The following is a 17,669-nucleotide window of genomic DNA, read 5'->3' as shown; positions in this document are numbered from 1 at the left end:
ATTTTCTTGTATGCCAATTGTGACTAGTAAGATAAACACAGATTCACATCACAAAACTCTTTTCTACTTCGCATCAAATAAGAAGTAAAATATTAAACATAATATACGCCTTGACAGCATATGATTGTCCCGTTTTAAAGATTCATACCCCATTCTTTTTAAAGCTGTTTGACACGGAAATTGCTCCCTATTACGCCCGAACTTGACCGATTGACACTTTTTCTAGGTCACCCTCACTGGACCTTTGCAAGATGTGTTATGCTTTCACGGCGCAGCATAGCCTGATAGACAGAAAGTTTCCGCTTCACGGGGCAATTGACAGCTTAATGAGTTGAACGAACGAGACTACATCGATCGCGCCCGTGGCGCACGGTGAAGTACGACCTTTCCACACACGGATATTCACACTTACGTCACCAGGTTGGCAACACACCGCTCCATTCTATGGGGGCAACCTAAACGGTTGCCTCGTTCATGCTCGGTTTTGTTGTCTATAGATATATATATGGACATGCACAAATTGTATACGGATCAAGCAATAGCTTAAAGAAATTCTGCGCCATGTACTCACTGTTTGCTCCAAGCGCCCTTCGGCCCGTAAAGAAATCGCTGAAGATTGAGCCACCGTCGCTCGGTGTTTGCGTCTTTTGCCTTTCGCTGGGTTTGCTGTATGCTGAGACGCGCATTCTCCTCTGATTGACGTATTCTGCACGGTACCAGTATTCGCTCCTAGAATAAATGAATCAAAACGTTCATATTATTACTATATTGTGTGTATAATTAAACATAAAAAAAAATCTTCCTCTTGTCTGATATGTTTCACAAGCAAACAATAAAAGGAAATGTTTGATATGTTGTTACCTGAAATTTTCGGCGACTTTCCATTTGCAGTTTGGCCCGACGTTGTGAGGACAACTTGCACGATTCATAACATTCTGCCCAAAATGTGTTTAACGGTTCCCAGAGCGTATTGGAAAGATCTTTCTGGTACGATGTGTACAGTGGTTTTATCTACGGAAAAATAAAATAAAATGTAGAGTGAATGAACACGTAGGGTAAGCGAAACAGGTATTGAAACACTGATGTATTTTTTTCTGGAAAACAATCAATCTTCTCCAAAGCTTCCGGGATTCGCAGATGCTTTTGAATGGAAACACTAGCACTGTGCAGCAAATGACAAATGCATCCCATTTTGCAAACAGCCTGCCAACGTAACGAACAATAACCTTTAAACGTATCACGAACTGACACGCGACGACCTCCGGGTGGACCAGGAGAAGAAACAAAAACAAAACACATGGTTGGAATCGGCAGCGTGCAGTATGCTCCAACTGATAGTACCCACCCCCCTGCTGTACCACCAACAGAGCATTACGTCTAACGATGCAACTGGTGGAGGCACCAGAAGAAGGTGGACCCTTTTCTTATTCCGCAAATAGTGTGCGATTAGGGTGCTGCAAGATGAATGCAGCAGCACACGAACACACTATTGCAGACGTTGGTACGCGGCAGCGAAAGTGCACTTCCGCCAAAGAATGCCCTTCCCGAAATGGGTTTTTTTTTCGTAGCCGCGCAATGCATTCGTCTGATCGTGTTGTTGCATGTAACAACGAACGTCAATCGCGACTATTGATTAGCTGCTGCTGCTGCTGGAGTTGTGCAGCGCATGCAGTGTACGGTGACGATCGTTAGGTTGACTACCACCGGATATAATCAACATCCAGCATCGACCGAACCGGTCCGGATGAGCCGTCGAAGAAAGCAACACCACAAAATCGTTTGCAATGGACCGGGAAGCAGGAAGCCTTTGGCAAACGTGTTTGCCCACTAATTAAGCGCTCTATCTAACCTTGCTGGAAGGAAACCCTTGGCGATCTTTATTCCGCACCCACCGCAAACCCTTTATTGATTGATCGATCGTCTGCCTCTAAGGGTTACGTTAGACGGCAAAACAAAAACCATCACATTATTATGTTTAATCATCTCGATGACACATGAATGGATGGGAGTAGTTAGCGCCAATTTATTTGCTTTTTGTTTGTGGGATTTTTTTTATTGGCTGACAATGTGTTTTTATTAAACATGAAATACTAACTATCGTTAAAGGGGAAAAGATAGGCCCATCCATCAAACATAGTTAATCCGCTTTATTGGGTCTACTAGTAAGTTTCCTATTATGGTCTGTATCGAACGCGCGTTTATTTATTTGAACACTAGACTTGATGAAACAATTTTCAATCACAGCAACTCTCGGTCATTGCTACTCCGATCAAAAACTATTTCGACATTAGTGAATGAGAAGGATTTCATATTCACGAAGTATTCATATTACGATTCATTTTAGTGAAAAGAATCTGATTGAACTTGAATTTGGAATATTTTTGGACTGAAATTGTTGAAATTGACAGCAGGTTTGGAGAAAAACTAGAGCTTCTGAAGGAATGCTCTTTGAACAATAGTTAAGTAAAAATCACAAAAGAAATATCCCATTCTTCGGGAAAACTTTGGAAACTTACTCGTACACCCATCCACTATCATCAACTGAATCGGCCAGTCTTCTATTTAATAAGAAAAAAATGTATTATTTTGTAAATTGAATCAATCCTCCACGAACAGTCTCCGATTTTAACACGGTAAACCTGCTCTACTTCCCCAGTGCAACATTACATTAACGGTTACAATTCCGCAATTCCACGAGATACCAGTTTCGCTTGGGACGAAACGCCACACATGGAATTTAGGAACTGCTTCCCGTTTCCAATTCCTGTTCGTACGGATTCTGTAGTTTCGTTCCGCTTCCTATTTGCTTTGGCCAGCAGTGTTAGCATGGTTTCACAAACTGTACGCACAAGGCGGACTTGGCGTATTGGGTTGCTGTTGAAAAATTTTGACATCGAAAGCCAAGTTCAAGGCTCCCCGATTGGATCCTTCTGCCAGTGTGCTGTGCCGGCCGACCGACCATCGACGGGCTGTGGTCCGGCCGAATGACCGGAGACCCGGATAGCAACTTTCGATTTTTATCCACCGGTCACAAGAAGAAATGTGTCACAATTCGAACCTTTGCGGTTTGAGCATACATTTCGTACACACAGATGTGAAGGTGTATGCGCTTAACGGGCACATATTTCCAATGTTATTCATGAAGGAAAGTGGTTTCACTCAACTGTAAAAGTAATGGTGAACGTAGGAACGAAACATCACTGGTTCACTTGACGCAGAAGAAGAAAGTGCCGAAAATTCGAGGGCAGATATGCTTACTACTGGTAGATAAACCGGTGTAAGCTTAAACCGGTAGGTGTATTTACTTAAACATAATGTCGTTACTAATCTGATAATTAATCTGGTATGTTTATGCTTTTATTAATTTCCAACAGAAAACGAATCGTAACATTTGTTCAATCGCACTGCGAAAACGATGATCTTCGACGATGACCTTAAGCCAGTAGCAGTTATGGGCAAATCATATGATCAATTCTGCAATAATTGCATTTTTAATCAAAATAGGGTTTCCCATTAAATACATACAAACACAACATATTATCCAAGGAGCATTTAAGTACGATCGCCATAGTTCCTGCTTCCGATATTCTAGCCCTCAATACAGTCTTATTTATTTAACCACCCCAGACTAAGCTTTGATCCCTCTTTTCCTCCTCCATCTCGCCGTTCATATTTTCGGCTGATCCCATCAGTTGGTGGGTAGCGTCACGAAAGGAACGCCGTAGCGGGCGGTACGATCGACGCACCGTACACCGACCCACCGGTGGAGCATTTTCTCCCGATGCTCTACGTCTGAGAAAAAGGAGGAAAAGGTGAACGGCTCTCGGTTTGAGATATGCCATTTCTTTCACAGGCACCGCATGCCTTCTCCTTTGTAGCGTGTACGCCCGCCGGTTCGTCGCTTGTGCCAGAGCATTCAAGTCTTCTGTATAATGCTGCACACGGTGCTATCTAAGCGTAGCCGTCTGGTGCCATCTCACCCTCGCGGAACCAACGCGAAGCAACCCGCCGGTCAGGTACGTTCGTGCGGAAGCCGGTTCGGTTCGTTTCGCGCGTAGCGAGAGCACCGTTTGGAAATTTATAAAAGAAGATCCTCCCGCGGGTTGGCTGCTTAGTTTCGCAATGAAAGTGGAAAAACGCAGACACAGTGCACAGTACGCTAGCTCCGCGTGTGAAGCGATTCGTGTGCGGTAAACAGTTGGGACGGTACAGAAAAACGGAACGAAAGGTTGGAACCGGAATTGCGGGCTGGACTCGGGTGGAAAATAGGTGATAAACAAACATCAACCATTCGCGCAGTTTGGGGTTGGGAAAAGTTTTGTTTTTTCCCCCATACCACGTACGGCCGATCGCAAACGATTGAGCAAAACAAGTGTAAGAAAATTTAATGAGTGAACAACTGACGAAATAATTAATTTACAGTTCACGTGAGAGTGTGAATTTAAAGTGGAGTGACTGAAAAAAAAATTGATTAAACATCATCAAATATTTTAACCGTGAAGAAGGCACGAGAAAAACTTCAATTACCAACCAGTGACGAAAAGTGCAATATCGGTCAGCAGTTCGATTGGCGAATGCTACAACATGGCGTGCTGGCAGCAGCTTTTGCTTTTGGTAAATATTTTCAGATCACCGGGAATATCTAACCTACATTTAAAATAAAAAAAAACAACAACTACTACAAAAAGGCAGACGCGATGCACTGATGATCGTTATTAACACGCGCTTAACATTTTACAACCAGCCCACGGGTACCTTTCTTTAATTAATCCGATCGATCGACGCGTATTTACGCCCAGCAATCGGTGCTGTTAGCGATAATGATGGTTGATCGGGTAATAAACGGCCTGGAAGCTTTCCGTGTTGCTGTGTGCACCGAAAAATTGTACCACTAACGGATTTGGCAGCGCGTGAGGATTGTTGTGATAAGTGAGACAAGATCGGAGATGCCCCAGTATTGCAGCATAAAGGCCACTGGAAAAAAAACAACACATTGTCCATTGCGTACACACACACGCACATACTGCTCGAGTCAAATCATCATTCCTGACCTCGAATCTGTTTGCGCGAAGAAATGGGGATTTTCTTTTATATCTCTATCTCGGCTATGCGCAACTGTTGACGCGTTTATACGCGCATAAACAGAGACGCCATACACCATTTGTGTTGTGAAACTGTAACGACTGCTCTAACGATTTGTTTGGTAAGGAAGGAGCAAGCTAACCATGATAGATAACCTTCACACAGTGTGTAGATATAGAGATAGTATAGATCGTTAATTTAATAAATATCAGGAGATGACGCGCGAGTTAAAGGTTTCCTGCGAGTCAAAGCTTTCCAAAGTAGTGATCCAAGCTTCGTAAGATGAAAAATTTAGTAAAAAAGTAGCGTTTTTAATTAAATAATTGATATGTTAATCGTGTAAGCATCCAACAAGCGATTTTAAATGAGTAATTGTTAGTATCAAAAGGGATACGTTCCATTTAACGACGCTTGTAACACTCCGAATCGTTAATGAAGCATTCCCTAATTGTCTTATTATGTTCAACCGCTCACAAACCCATTTGCATCAGCAGTCAACGGCACACGGGCCCATTCTGACTAGCGCCTCGAACGCACAAACATAAGCACTCAGGTGGAAAAAGTCAACACCATCCAGCGTAAAAATGTTTGCTTCCGCAACGCTTCACGCGTCGATATGGGGTGTGTGTGTGTGTGGTTTCTAATCGCCCGTTCAAATCCCCGTTAAGCAACTGACAACCTAATCGGCAACCGAAATGGTGAACCAGCGTATCCACTTAAGACACGCCACTTTTGCCATGCATAACATTTGACCCGAAAACACCGTTCGGCACACGCCCGTGTCTGGGCGGTGAAGGGCACTTTATCTTCCGCTGCGTGTGTGTTTACATAATTGCTGGAAGAAAATGGTTCCGACATGCAGGAAGGGTTCCGAAGATGATGGTGAAGAGACACACACACACCGGAGGCACTCTTCTGCTCCGATTACCGAATGTGGCTCCATCGTTTGGCGATGAACCGCCCAAAAGGAATAAACACTTCAACTCTAATGGATGATGATATTAACGCTCTGGCGTATTCGATTATCAGGAAAAAAACCCTCCAGAGCGAGCTTGGAGAACGTGTCACACAGTGAAGTCCACGTGGAGCATAATCGGTTAAATCACCTAAATTACATTACCCTAGGCTGATACCGGACCATGGATATCAAATAAATCACTGTGGCCAGTGGATTTTCCATCCTTCCTCCAACCCCAACTCACAATAAATTTACAAACATTTACATAACATGACCATCGTAGGTGTCCGCCCAGAAGTGGGATTGTGGTCTCTTGAGGTCCAAGCCGTACAACACACGAGAAAGTAGAGTGCGTAATTTTATCTACAATTTCATTTTTTCCCTCTTTGTTTGTTATTTCTTTTCTAGTCACTGAATGCTTTCACTAGGGCTGCATAATAATGATGGGCTGGTGTAACACCTGCCAAGACTTGCTGCTGAGAATATATTATTATTTAACTATTCGATTATCTTCACAGCGCATAAAATCATCGCAACATCACAACAACAGCAGCAAACAGCTGGAAGAGAAACTGAAGAAAATGCAATAATACGTTTACGACTTCCGATCGCATGCAATGCCGCTTTGGAGGACAGTGAAACGCACGAAGCTCAAGATTTTCCTGACTTTCCAGGCGATAGACAATGTGCAAAAAAAAAACACATACAAACGGTGCATTAATACAGTGCGCCCTGCCGTGAGGAAATTCAAATTGGAGAAATTCAAATGGTCTCAAACGGTCACCACCTGGCGAGCGTTGGCCAACCAACCGCAAGCGTTCGATCGTTGGTGTTCAGTCACCGCACCGCAACAGTTCTTGGACTGATGATCGGAGGGAAATTACTTTTCATGATGATCATTTCCATTCGCAGCATTGAAATTGATGCGTCGCTGTTTGTGGTTTTTTTTCATACCAAACGAGCGTATATTTTAGGATCATCTTAAAGAAATAAGCCTACATCTTGAGGGTTGCCTTTTCGGTTAAACTGAAGAAGATCCTTTTCCCCTGAGGAAGAAATGTGCACCTTTCTCATATCTTTCCCACCGAGTCGTGCATCGATGAAGATTATGCATATGGCCACCAGCTCAGTGACACTTTTCCCTGCCAGCTTTCGCGCTAATCCCTGCACAACACAACCCCTTTGGTAGATAAGCGTGCACGAATCGTGACTATGCCTTGACCACATTTACCGAACACACCAATTACTACCAATCAAACGCGTGAACAGCAGCATTGAAAGGCTGCCAAACCCGCCAGCCAGTTGTTGGTGTTGGTAAACACGGACGGAGGAAATCGAAAGTCGGAGCCGGTACGGCCAAACCAGTTTTTCCTCTTTGCGACTCCACCTGGAAAAAAGAAAAACTTGTCCACCCTCTTCCGTCCATCCGCTTATCGCGCGCGAGCGCACTGTCGCACGCTGCGCCTCGTGGAAATATGGTCGGTGGATGGAAAAAGTAAAAACCTCAATAACCCACATTGAATCGGCCGCGTACGCCTTGGTTGACCATGTGGCTGCTGCAAACAGTACCGTCACGCAGCGGCCAGCGCATTTGCTGCTCAAATTGCAGTACCAACCGATGCAGCGAGTAGGGTGGTATTATCATGACCGGACACCTTCCCTTGCCGCCATCCGACGCACGCACAAAACCTTTGAGACAAAACGACTACGCAGGGAGGTCACCTTTGGCACATAGGTGGTGCAGATCGGGTAATTTATGTTCAAAACCCTAGCGGTTCACACAATGTGCCGCAGTGCCACCGTGGCGGGGTGAACCGTGTGCCGAGACACGGCGCCATTCACCCGAACCATCTTGGTCGATGTTGCCTTCGCGTGTCGGCGAAAGGTGCGTAAATGATTTTTCTCGGTCATTCGATAGTCAGCCGGCCGCTTGGGCGATAGGGTGTGACCACCATTAGGCTATGAGGGCATCGAGGGGGTTTTGAAAATTGCACTCGTTGCATTACATGCGGATCAGCTGTGCCGTATCCAAAACCATTGCACGCCAAATGCAATCTGCTGTCGTAAAATGGAACAGTTGTGGGTTTTTAACTAATGTTTGACTATTTACTGTTCTACGATTCTACTATGAAGATTACTTATAGCTATCTATTGCATTTTGTTAGATAAACACCTTTCCGTTTCTAACTTTTTAGTTTTTTGGAGCTTTCGGAAACGTGTTTATTATGTTAATTTTATAACAATTCGTATAATTCTGGTAATTCTACTATTATTGACTGCATCGCGTCAAGAATTTTTTGCTTTTAACTTCACAGATTCATGAATCAATTGATACGAATCTTTAGAGTTTTTGAAAATTTCTGTAGGTTTATAACATTGAAAATTAAAAAAATTGAATACAACTTGACGAAAAGAATTTCCAAAATAAAATTAGAACCTTTTGAGAATCGAAATGTTCCAAATGATTATTTCCTGATTCTTTTTACGAATGATTCATCTCGAATGATTCAACAAACACAGAATTATTTTCTTAATATTTCGACAAAGGTTTAAGTATTGGGCTGCATTAACAAAATTAAAGTGTACAAATACATTCATTATAATCTTCATTAACTTGACCGGGTATGCTCTTCTTTCCGACAGCTCTTCGCAGTACTGGTTGTGGCGGAAGAGTCTAGCAAGGGTACCAACGATGGCGAACAACAAAATACCTCCGTTGAACATCTTCCCCAGCCTGCCGCACTGCATCGTCAGAAGCGTCATGAGGTTGAAATCCATCGCGTTATAAAGCGCCGACCAAAGCTACCACCTCCACCGCGGGGTCGCAAACCGAGACCACCGCGGAGACCCGGTTCTAAGCCACGCGTCAAGTACGGGCCACCGAACATCAACTATCCTCCCATTTCGCACTATGTACCGCAGTCGATCGACGATCCGTACAGTTCCGGGTTCGAGGCGTCCTTTGCCGATCATCACGGATCGTTCGGGGAACCACCGGCGGGCTATGGTTCACCGATACATCCGTCTCCCACCTTCGGATCGCCACCGTTTGCGTACGGCCAGACGATCACTAGCTACGAAGGTTCCACCTACGGGAAGCCTAGCTACGATGGATCGTCGCCGTTTGGAAAGCACAGCTACCAAGGAAGCTCTTCCTCTTCTTCGTCGTCGTTCGGGAAACCTAGCTTCGAGATATCAAACTTTGATGGTGGATTTTCAAAGACCAGCTTTGGAAACGGACACGGCACGTTCGATTCGAAGGTACCCTCGTTTTTAGAATCATCCAATAGCTTCGAGAGTTTCCCTGGCGGCAAACATACGCACAATATTGGAGGATATTCGCACAGCTATTCGCACTCGAGCAACAAACAGCCATCGTTTGCGGATTCCACTGCCATAAACACTTACACCACACCGTCCGGCAAAGGTAACATCTATACCGACTCTTCCTCCACCTTTGGAGACACAGGATCGAAGCATCAATTACCACTGGAAAAGTATCGAAAGGATCCCTACAAAACGCCGATCACGTCGTACGAAGTTCCATCGAATTCAAAGTCGAATTTATTCGAACCTTCGGGAGATTTTGATACGACCTACAAACGATCGCCACACAACGGTGGCATCAGCTCAACGCACTCCACCTCCCACAGCACCGTGGGCAATAGTGAGGAAGATTACATACCCAGCCTACCGACAAGGTACGATCAGGAGCAGTTCCATACGCCCACAAAAACAAACCCCAACAAACCTCCGATCAGTACGCTCCAGACGATCGGTGGTGCGGATGATCATTTCTCCTCCTTCACCTCCTATTACGAGGGAGGTTCGGAGTCACAGAGAATCCCGGTCAAAAGTAAACAACCGTCCCCGTTCGGGCAGGATTCGTCCGATGAGCAGTTCCCTACAGCAGCTGGCAGCGATAAACGAATCAAGAATCGTCGTAAGAAGAAACCCAAGCTGCCCAGCTCAACCATTGCCCATAATCTCGACACGGACGATCTGCGCGACGCGTTCGGCTCGAGTTCCGATTTCCACCAGGTGGCAATAGATGCGGACGAGTTTTTAGACTTTGAACCGAAGAAACAGATCAAACATTCCAAACCGGCGGGTGTGACATTCCCACGGGCCGAAGAAACGCTACCGTCCAATTATGTACTGCTTTCGTCGCAGAACAAGGGTAGCGCCTCGGCCAAGGGCCGTGAACCGAACAACCAACGATCACCTGCCTCCACTTCGGTTTCAACCAGCAAATCGGTTGAATATGATACGAAGCAATTGAATCTGAACAATTATTTTCAAGCTAACCAGGCCCATCGGCCATCGAAACCGATTGGACTGGACGATTTGAACATTCTGTCGATACAAAAGTCTAACTCGCACAGTTACTATGCCGGTTCGAGTCAAGCCGGAAGCGCTGGCAGTGATAGACCTAGTACCGGATTTTTACCGACTAGAAGAAGAGACATGCAGCACTATCGTAGTGCCAGCAGTAGCCTCGATTACACCATGCTAGATGATGATGATGAAGAAAATTACGACGACATCAGTGACATTGGGACGCGAGCGCGCGGCAATCGCAAGAAAAAAGATCTGTCGGAAACGACGGTAGGCTTGTAGATGACGGGCATCACCGTGTGTCGTTGCGTTTTACCAGTGCGATTCTCTCTGCAATAGTATTAACCGTAGCAATAAGTATTGTTTCGTTACGTTTCGTTTTTCACAGATTGATATAGAAGGGATAGTCTATTTATTAAACTGTTTTAAAGTTTGTCCAACAATAAATATTAAGGGAGGCGTTGTGCCGCAGTGGCATGTTATAAACGTCAAGCGTGTAAAAGACGTTCAAGTGGCGGAACATATTGAGAAATGGCAGTCAACAGTTAAGTATTCTAAACATGGTCCAAAGAATATGCGAACCTAAGAAGAACTAAAGATTGCACCTACCTTTTTATCGACGAATGTTGTCCACTGGCGACTAGCACAGTACGTTTGAAAATCTTGAAAGAAAATCGGACCAGACGATGTCGCCGGTAGATCCGGCGTGTGTGTGGCCAATCCAAGCACCGTGCGCGATTTCTCCAGCAACGCCTTCATTACCGGTATGAGGAACGAGTACTGCTCCGAGTTGTCCACCTCTATTGCGTTGCACATTGCTTGGTTGAGACTGTACATTAGGTAGCCTATTTCGGCCGGGTCTTGATTGATGCGATTCTGCAGCAACGCATGCAGCTTCGCCGTTGCCATTGCCACTATCTCCGAATTAGCGTTGTGCGAGCACTTTAGCAGCAGTCCCAAACAGAGATGCGACATTTCGGACCAATCATCGCTACTGCTTTGCTGAAAGACCATCAGTATGTCCAGCAGCGATAAGACACCGTCGAGCAGCTTCACCGAACACTTCTTCGAATCGTCCTCGTTCGGATCCAGCACAACCAAATCGTACGCAAGCCGTAACAGTTGGGCCGCATTTTGCTGATGGATTAGTGCAAGGTGTGTATTTTCTGCCAGATCCATAAGGGCTGCCTGTACACCCATCTCCAGTATTCGCAGCCGCAATGCCAGGTGGGAACAGTACAGCTCATTATTTAGCGCAATCAGGTTGATGCAGGCCATCACCTGACCCCGTTCCTGCCACGAATCGTTGGAATTTTCAACACCACGCCACAAAATCGTAAACAAACTGCTGGACACTAGACAAACGAGATTTTCTTCCTCGTTATCATCTGCGTACTTTTCACTGGTCGAATCAACACTATTTCCCGCACTACTGTCCAACTCTTCGGCACTCTTCGTCGACTGCAGATCCTCCACCACCATCGAACCTGTTCCAGCAAGCGATCCTGACTCGTCCAGGGACACATTTTCCTCGCTGCTACTGCTTAAGGAGGATTTTTTCTTCCGTCCAGCAGACTCTTCGAAGCTCAGTGTTAGCGAACCGATCGTATCCTGTATATCCGACGTCTTCTGCCGTATTACAGAGTAAACTGACGTGATCGATGAAGCAATGTTGTCTACTACCGCTTCCTGGACCGTATCTGCCAGTTCCTTAATTTCGTGCTCAATTGCCGTTGCCGCTTCGGCCATGAAGGAGTTCGGTTGCTTACCGCCTTCCTGTACGTGCAGCTCCAGATTGTCTTCATCAAACACGATCAAATCATCAACACCCGCTCCAGCCACGGACGATTCGCTTTCCCGCTTTACTACCTCGTCCATGTCGGTGAGCAAATTTTCCTTACCCTTCTCGGATCCTTCCTGTTCCGGGCGGTTTTCGACCGGTTTCTTTATCAACAGCCGTGCAATAGACTCCTGCCAACCGACCTGTTTCGCTATCATTTGGGGGGCTTTTGGTTTCGTGAAAGTGTTCGTCATTAGACGACGGGCTATTTCCAACTTAAGCGACAGTTCCGAAAGGTTGGAATGATACATAAGACACAGTGCGCCGGCGTAACCCATTTCCGTGTCGGAGCTCAAATTGAGATCCAACAGACCAAGGATAACGTGCGGTTCCAGTTGGAAGGGAAGCATAAAAGAGAACAACCCGGGATAAAGGCTATGGCATTCGATGGTTGTATCGTACAGTCTTAACGCTGCCTTATGTTTCGCCGATATTCTCTTGGTACACAGCATACCAGTGATGAATTTGATAAGCTTCGTGTGCACTTCGCTGCCAAAATGACGATCGATAAATAGCATGTACATCGCTTCTGCCATGTGTGGCTCATACATAAGTAAGAATATTTGATCCTTCACGTGTTTTCCTTCAATCAGCAGTATGAGCATATCGATAATTTCTCCAACCGTCGACTCGTGCTTTGTTGTAGTGAGGAATGTCAAAACCGCCGATATCTGAAGGTAAAACATAATTAAATGTCTCTTCAAACAAACAAACAAAATCTCAATTACCTCCTTTATGTTGACCTCCTTCTGAATATAGTACCGGACGATCCTCAGCAGCGACTCCCGCACCATCTTTGCATCCTGCGCTGGAAGGTTCGTACTGTGTGTGAAATGCTCATGTATCACATCCAACACAAACTGTATACCAAAGTGGCGCCGAAAGTATTTCCGATCATCCTTGATAATGGTGCTGATGTACTGTACGTGGCCGATCACAATCTGAAACTGTGCTTTCGCCCAGATGCGAAAGTTAAACACCAGATCGCGATGCAGCACATGCAGCAGCTCCATATTTCCGGACGGCATTTCATTCTGTATCGACTCGATCAGCAGCTGCATCGCCATTAGCACATTTACGTCGAACAGTCGCTCGTTACACCGCTGAAGCAATGTGCTCATGATGGCAATTGCGTCATTTTTCAGCATGTTCTCTTTGTTCAGCTCACTGCCACTGATAAAGTTGCGTACCAGGCACAGAAAACAAGCCATCGGGTTTTGAATTATTTTTGCCTCGGTCAATGAGTTCACCTGCAACATTTCCCAATCACCAAAGTGTTCCTCCTTCAGGGGCGATTCTACTGGGCTAAGCGATATCAGTTCGTTTGCCGATGGAATATCCGAGTCCGGCAACAGCGCTATGCTGTCTACAATCGGTAACAACGCCACCATACCACCGATTCCGTTCAGAGCGTTCTGCAACGAAAGCGTATTGGCCACGCTGGCCACCAGATGGCCGTTGTATTGATTTCCCGGTGCGAGATCCAAACACAGCCCATCGAAACATGCATTAGGAGCGAAACAAAACACAAACTTGGAGGCCATATCGAACGATTCGATCATATCCGTTGCCAGCACGTTCGCCACATTCGGACCGGCTTCGAACAAACTCTTCAGGTTCACATTCGTATCCGCCAGTAACACGGTTCCCAGCTGTCCCTTCAGACAGATCGCTTCACCGAACACAAGGTCCTGCATACCGATGGGGTACGACTTAACGCTCGGATCGAGCGACGACGTAGATTTGCTTGGTAGCGTAAAATAGTTCGGCACTTGCGATACCAGCCCCGGGAAGAATGTGCGCTCGATCAGGTTCGGAAACAGACCAGAAGGTTTTACTTTCTCCTCCTTCTCGCCGCTCGACGATGCAGTCAGATCGATCGGTACAGGACTCATGCGGGCAGAGTTGGACTGATGTGAAGTGTGTGATACTTTGCGAAAGTTGTTGTACGGTGCACCGATCGAGCAGTAGTAGAACACTTCCGCAAACGATGCATACTTCATCGTCGATCCAAGCTTTTGCACCGAATCGATGTACACGTTTATCTGATGGTACGAAAACAGCCGCTTCGGTGGTACGACACTGACCGTCACCGAATGCCAACGGCCATCGAGCAGCTGGGGCGACTGTACGGTGGCGGTGAAGAATTCCTTCTTCGTGATAACACTCACCACAAAGTTGCCATTTTTCTGGATGAAAAATTCATACCCAGTACCGTAGTTGGTCGTCAAACTAAACAGTTGCCGGCGATAGTTCTGCGCTATCGAATGTTCCTCCTCCAATCGTAGCCAGGCGTGAAACACGAAACCATGTGTCGTTTCCCATTTGCGTATCTCCGGTATCGTTATGCCGCTCGTGTTCGTTTGAATGTCGAGAAAATTGTCCGGTACGATACCCACCGTACTTCGGTGATGCGTTATGCGCAACAGTGTTTCAAGCAGTAGCTTACGGTACTCGAACTGTGTCTCGGGGCGCAACAGGCGGAACAAACTGTTCACTTCCGCCGGATAGATGCTATATTTGGCTAGCTCTTCGATCAGTTTCAGCAGATTTATTGCACATTTTGAAGACAAGCGTTGCGAACATGAGAGGCAAACATCCACGATTCGTTTGATTGACTTCTGACTGCAGACGTGTTGCTTGCTGTAGAAAAACAAAATGAAACACACGCGTACGGTTAATGTTGGTTTGATCAGTAGTCTGCTATGCATTCTCTCCTTGTAACCTTTGCATAGTGGCTGCACATTTCTTCAACAGCACTTCGCTAAGCATGTTCTGCTCCGTTTCTCCCATTAGCGGAATCCATTCTATCAGCTTTACGATGACCACGGGGTTCGCCTGCCGTGTATCATGTTCGTCAAATGCGAAACCCAAACATTGACTGATCAGGCTTGACGACGGTTTGCCGAAAGCACGCAGGCCATCAAACAGCACATTGATGTAATTCGTGTGCATCAGATTGTGTTGCATTTTTTCTGAATTGCAACACAACTTCTGCAGCGTTTCTACTAGCACCGTACCGAGAGCTTGATGATCAATGTTCCATTTCTGTAGAACGCAAGGAAAATTTAAGCAGAGGAACAGTAAAATAACCACGAAAATATAAAGGTATCACATTCAACTTACCTTCACTTGTTCCGGAATCTGTACCAAATTGGCGAGAAACTTTGCCTCGAACAAGGCATTGCACAGGATGAGTTTGTTTGCGTGGTCCGGTACAAATTCGCGTATGATCGCTAAAGCGGCACAGAGTGCACCAACATCGATGTAATTATCATCGTCGTGAGACAATTCGAAACTACCGATCGAGGAACTTTTAGTCAAAAAGTGTTCCGTCGTCAGCAGGTCACGTATCGAACCTATGTACAGTTGAAAAATGGTCAGCAAATCAATTTGACGCTGAAACGAAATTTAAACAAAACCCCAATAACATTCACTCAAACGTGGTGGTAAATGGGTAAACGCAGCGGTATACGGATGCATCTGTTACCTGTTCCGGACTAGACTTTTGAAGAATAACTGCCATTAATGCGAAACAATGGAGCATCAGTGCCCGAAGTTCAGCGTCGCTTTCCCATTTACAAATTACTTCTATAATGATGGTAACTGTTGCAGGGCTTATGGCACGGAGCCCATTGTGCTGAGGAACGAGCAATCAAAAACAATAACATTATTGAAGTAGTAATCAAATGAATCTAGTGAAAGGGTAAGTTTAATGCAGACCAATATACCTGGTTTTAAGCAAATGAGAATGAAGATACTAAATATTAAATAATACACACATTGCAATAACATATCAATTGTATCTGAGAGATGTAAGACGAGCGAAAGATAATCGAACTACAGAACAATCAGCAGTTTGATAATACAACTATAAAAAAAACTTAAGCCTAAGAAAATCTTCTTAAAGTAATGAACAACGATAAGGTGGCCAAATATTTAATGAGCTACTTCGATAATCTAACGATTAGGATACCGTTTCATGCAGTTTAGTACCTGGCAAAGCTAACAGTTAAAACTCCAATCTTCTACAAAGCCGATAAAGCATGCATGCAGTACAGAGGACATAACCCAACTCACCGAAACATGTTCGTTTCCTTCACCGACCGGATTATTTAAATAGTATGAATTGACATTAGGTAGCGGAACGTTAAGTAAAGCTCCCTATAAAACGTGTTTACCGTTGGACATAGAGTAGAAAGAAATGGAAAATAAACCGTAGTAGAGTGAACATATTCAATCACCAAACAGATCGAAAAAAAAAACGGAGAGAAATGGTGCCAAAAAAGACATTAAAGTATTGTCGTTAGCGCAAACCAATCTTCTCGAGAAACGTTAATTTAAATGTTGCTTCTATCAATTACCTGAGATCCCGCAATGACTGCACCGAGAATGTGGACCAAGTCCACGCCAATACGCGCGTTCTTGGTAGCTTTACCGCTCTGGAAGCAATCGTATATAAATGGCACTATTTCCGGTTGCAGTTGAGATATTTTGTAGCTCAAGCTACCGTAATCGGCGTGTTCACCGCGCAGATAGCTTCTCCACGTCAAGTACGGATCGTACAGCACTTCCAGCAGTCGGGCCACACTTTTCACAAACAGTACATCCGCTTCCGGGTCGATGGATTGCTGCTCCTTGTTAAGCTAATTACATTTCCAGCAAGTTCAAGGACATCCAGAGGAAACGTGCATTTAATATACGCCGGCAAACCGTTGCTTCATGCCTGCACTTACCTGTGTTATAATACAATTAGAAATGGCGATACAGCTGGAAATGTTGCTGGAGTTGATGACGGAGGAAATGTTTTCGAAATGACGACAAATTACGGTCAGACATTGGACCAGCAGCACATTTTCGCTCATCGAACTATCACGCGCACTGCCTGCTTCTCGAACCTGGATGAAAGAGGTACATGGTACGAGTAAAAATCGGATAAATTATCAGGTCATTTATGTTGATCAACGCCGTCAAAACAAACATCCGTTGCGGGTACGGAGGTTCACCCTCTGCCCGATAACGGATGGGCTTGTGCTTTGTTGTGATAGGGGTAGCGTTCTCCAGCGTTATGCAATGTTTGCTTACATTCTCACAGCCATCTCGTGCGATTATCAGAAACTTTTCTATCGCAGGTAGCAGCTCGTCTGGCAGGCGACTCAAATGTGGACCGAGATCCGGCGCCACCTTGTCCCATCGGGGGGCGTTTTCGAAGTCGAGCTGCAGCTGGGAGTGCCATATACTGACAAACCCTGCTATGAACTGGCGAAAGTAAGATTCCTCGTTCTAAAAGAAAGAAGCAAAAAAGACATAAACATCAATAGTCAATAGTTCGGCCACCTTGTTACACATTCGCCATCATCGTTGAACCCACCTTCGTCGTGTATTGCACCCAAAGGTTGTAGATATCTTTTCTGGAATCCATTGCAGCTTTCCGTGTCCGGTTACGTCGTG

At 45.3% G+C, this 17,669-nt stretch overlaps 2 protein-coding genes across 2 annotated transcripts in view; one reads left to right on the top strand and one right to left on the bottom strand.

Annotated features, from left to right (window-relative positions):
* LOC128299346 (neurobeachin-like protein 1) overlaps window positions 1-17,640 on the bottom strand; it is a 47,865-nt gene extending 30,225 nt beyond the window's left edge. Inside the window, exons 1-13 of the mRNA XM_053035279.1 lie at window positions 17,590-17,640; window positions 17,300-17,501; window positions 16,955-17,103; window positions 16,583-16,864; window positions 16,299-16,382; window positions 15,709-15,858; window positions 15,345-15,617; window positions 14,944-15,266; window positions 14,169-14,861; window positions 12,947-14,108; window positions 10,988-12,889; window positions 862-1,011; window positions 572-729 (exon numbers count right to left, since the gene is read on the bottom strand). Coding sequence (XP_052891239.1) covers window positions 572-729; window positions 862-1,011; window positions 10,988-12,889; window positions 12,947-14,108; window positions 14,169-14,861; window positions 14,944-15,266; window positions 15,345-15,617; window positions 15,709-15,858; window positions 16,299-16,382; window positions 16,583-16,864; window positions 16,955-17,103; window positions 17,300-17,501; window positions 17,590-17,640 — 5,579 coding nt within the window. The remainder of the gene's footprint in view (window positions 1-571; window positions 730-861; window positions 1,012-10,987; window positions 12,890-12,946; window positions 14,109-14,168; window positions 14,862-14,943; window positions 15,267-15,344; window positions 15,618-15,708; window positions 15,859-16,298; window positions 16,383-16,582; window positions 16,865-16,954; window positions 17,104-17,299; window positions 17,502-17,589) is intronic.
* LOC128299586 (uncharacterized) lies at window positions 4,585-10,660 on the top strand. The gene is made up of 2 exons (XM_053035591.1): window positions 4,585-4,614; window positions 8,684-10,660. Exons 1-2 carry the CDS (start codon window positions 4,585-4,587, stop codon window positions 10,658-10,660), a joined length of 2,007 nt encoding a protein of 668 aa, XP_052891551.1.
* Window positions 17,641-17,669: the final 29 nt, after the last annotated feature.

The sequence above is a fragment of the Anopheles moucheti genome, chromosome 2, assembly GCF_943734755.1.
Source record: "Anopheles moucheti chromosome 2, idAnoMoucSN_F20_07, whole genome shotgun sequence".
Taxonomy (NCBI): Eukaryota; Metazoa; Arthropoda; class Insecta; order Diptera; family Culicidae; genus Anopheles; species Anopheles moucheti.
Note: the sequence above shows the minus strand (reverse complement) of the source record. Positions and strands in the feature narration are given on the sequence as shown.

Bases quoted from the DNA above. Each gene is read 5' to 3' on its own strand.
- LOC128299586 (XM_053035591.1), top strand. From the start codon at position 4,585: ATGGCGTGCTGGCAGCAGCTTTTGCTTTTG. The intron at 4,615-8,683 runs GTAAATATTTTC...TCTTTCCGACAG, and splicing joins GGCAGCAGCTTTTGCTTTTG to CTCTTCGCAGTACTGGTTGT.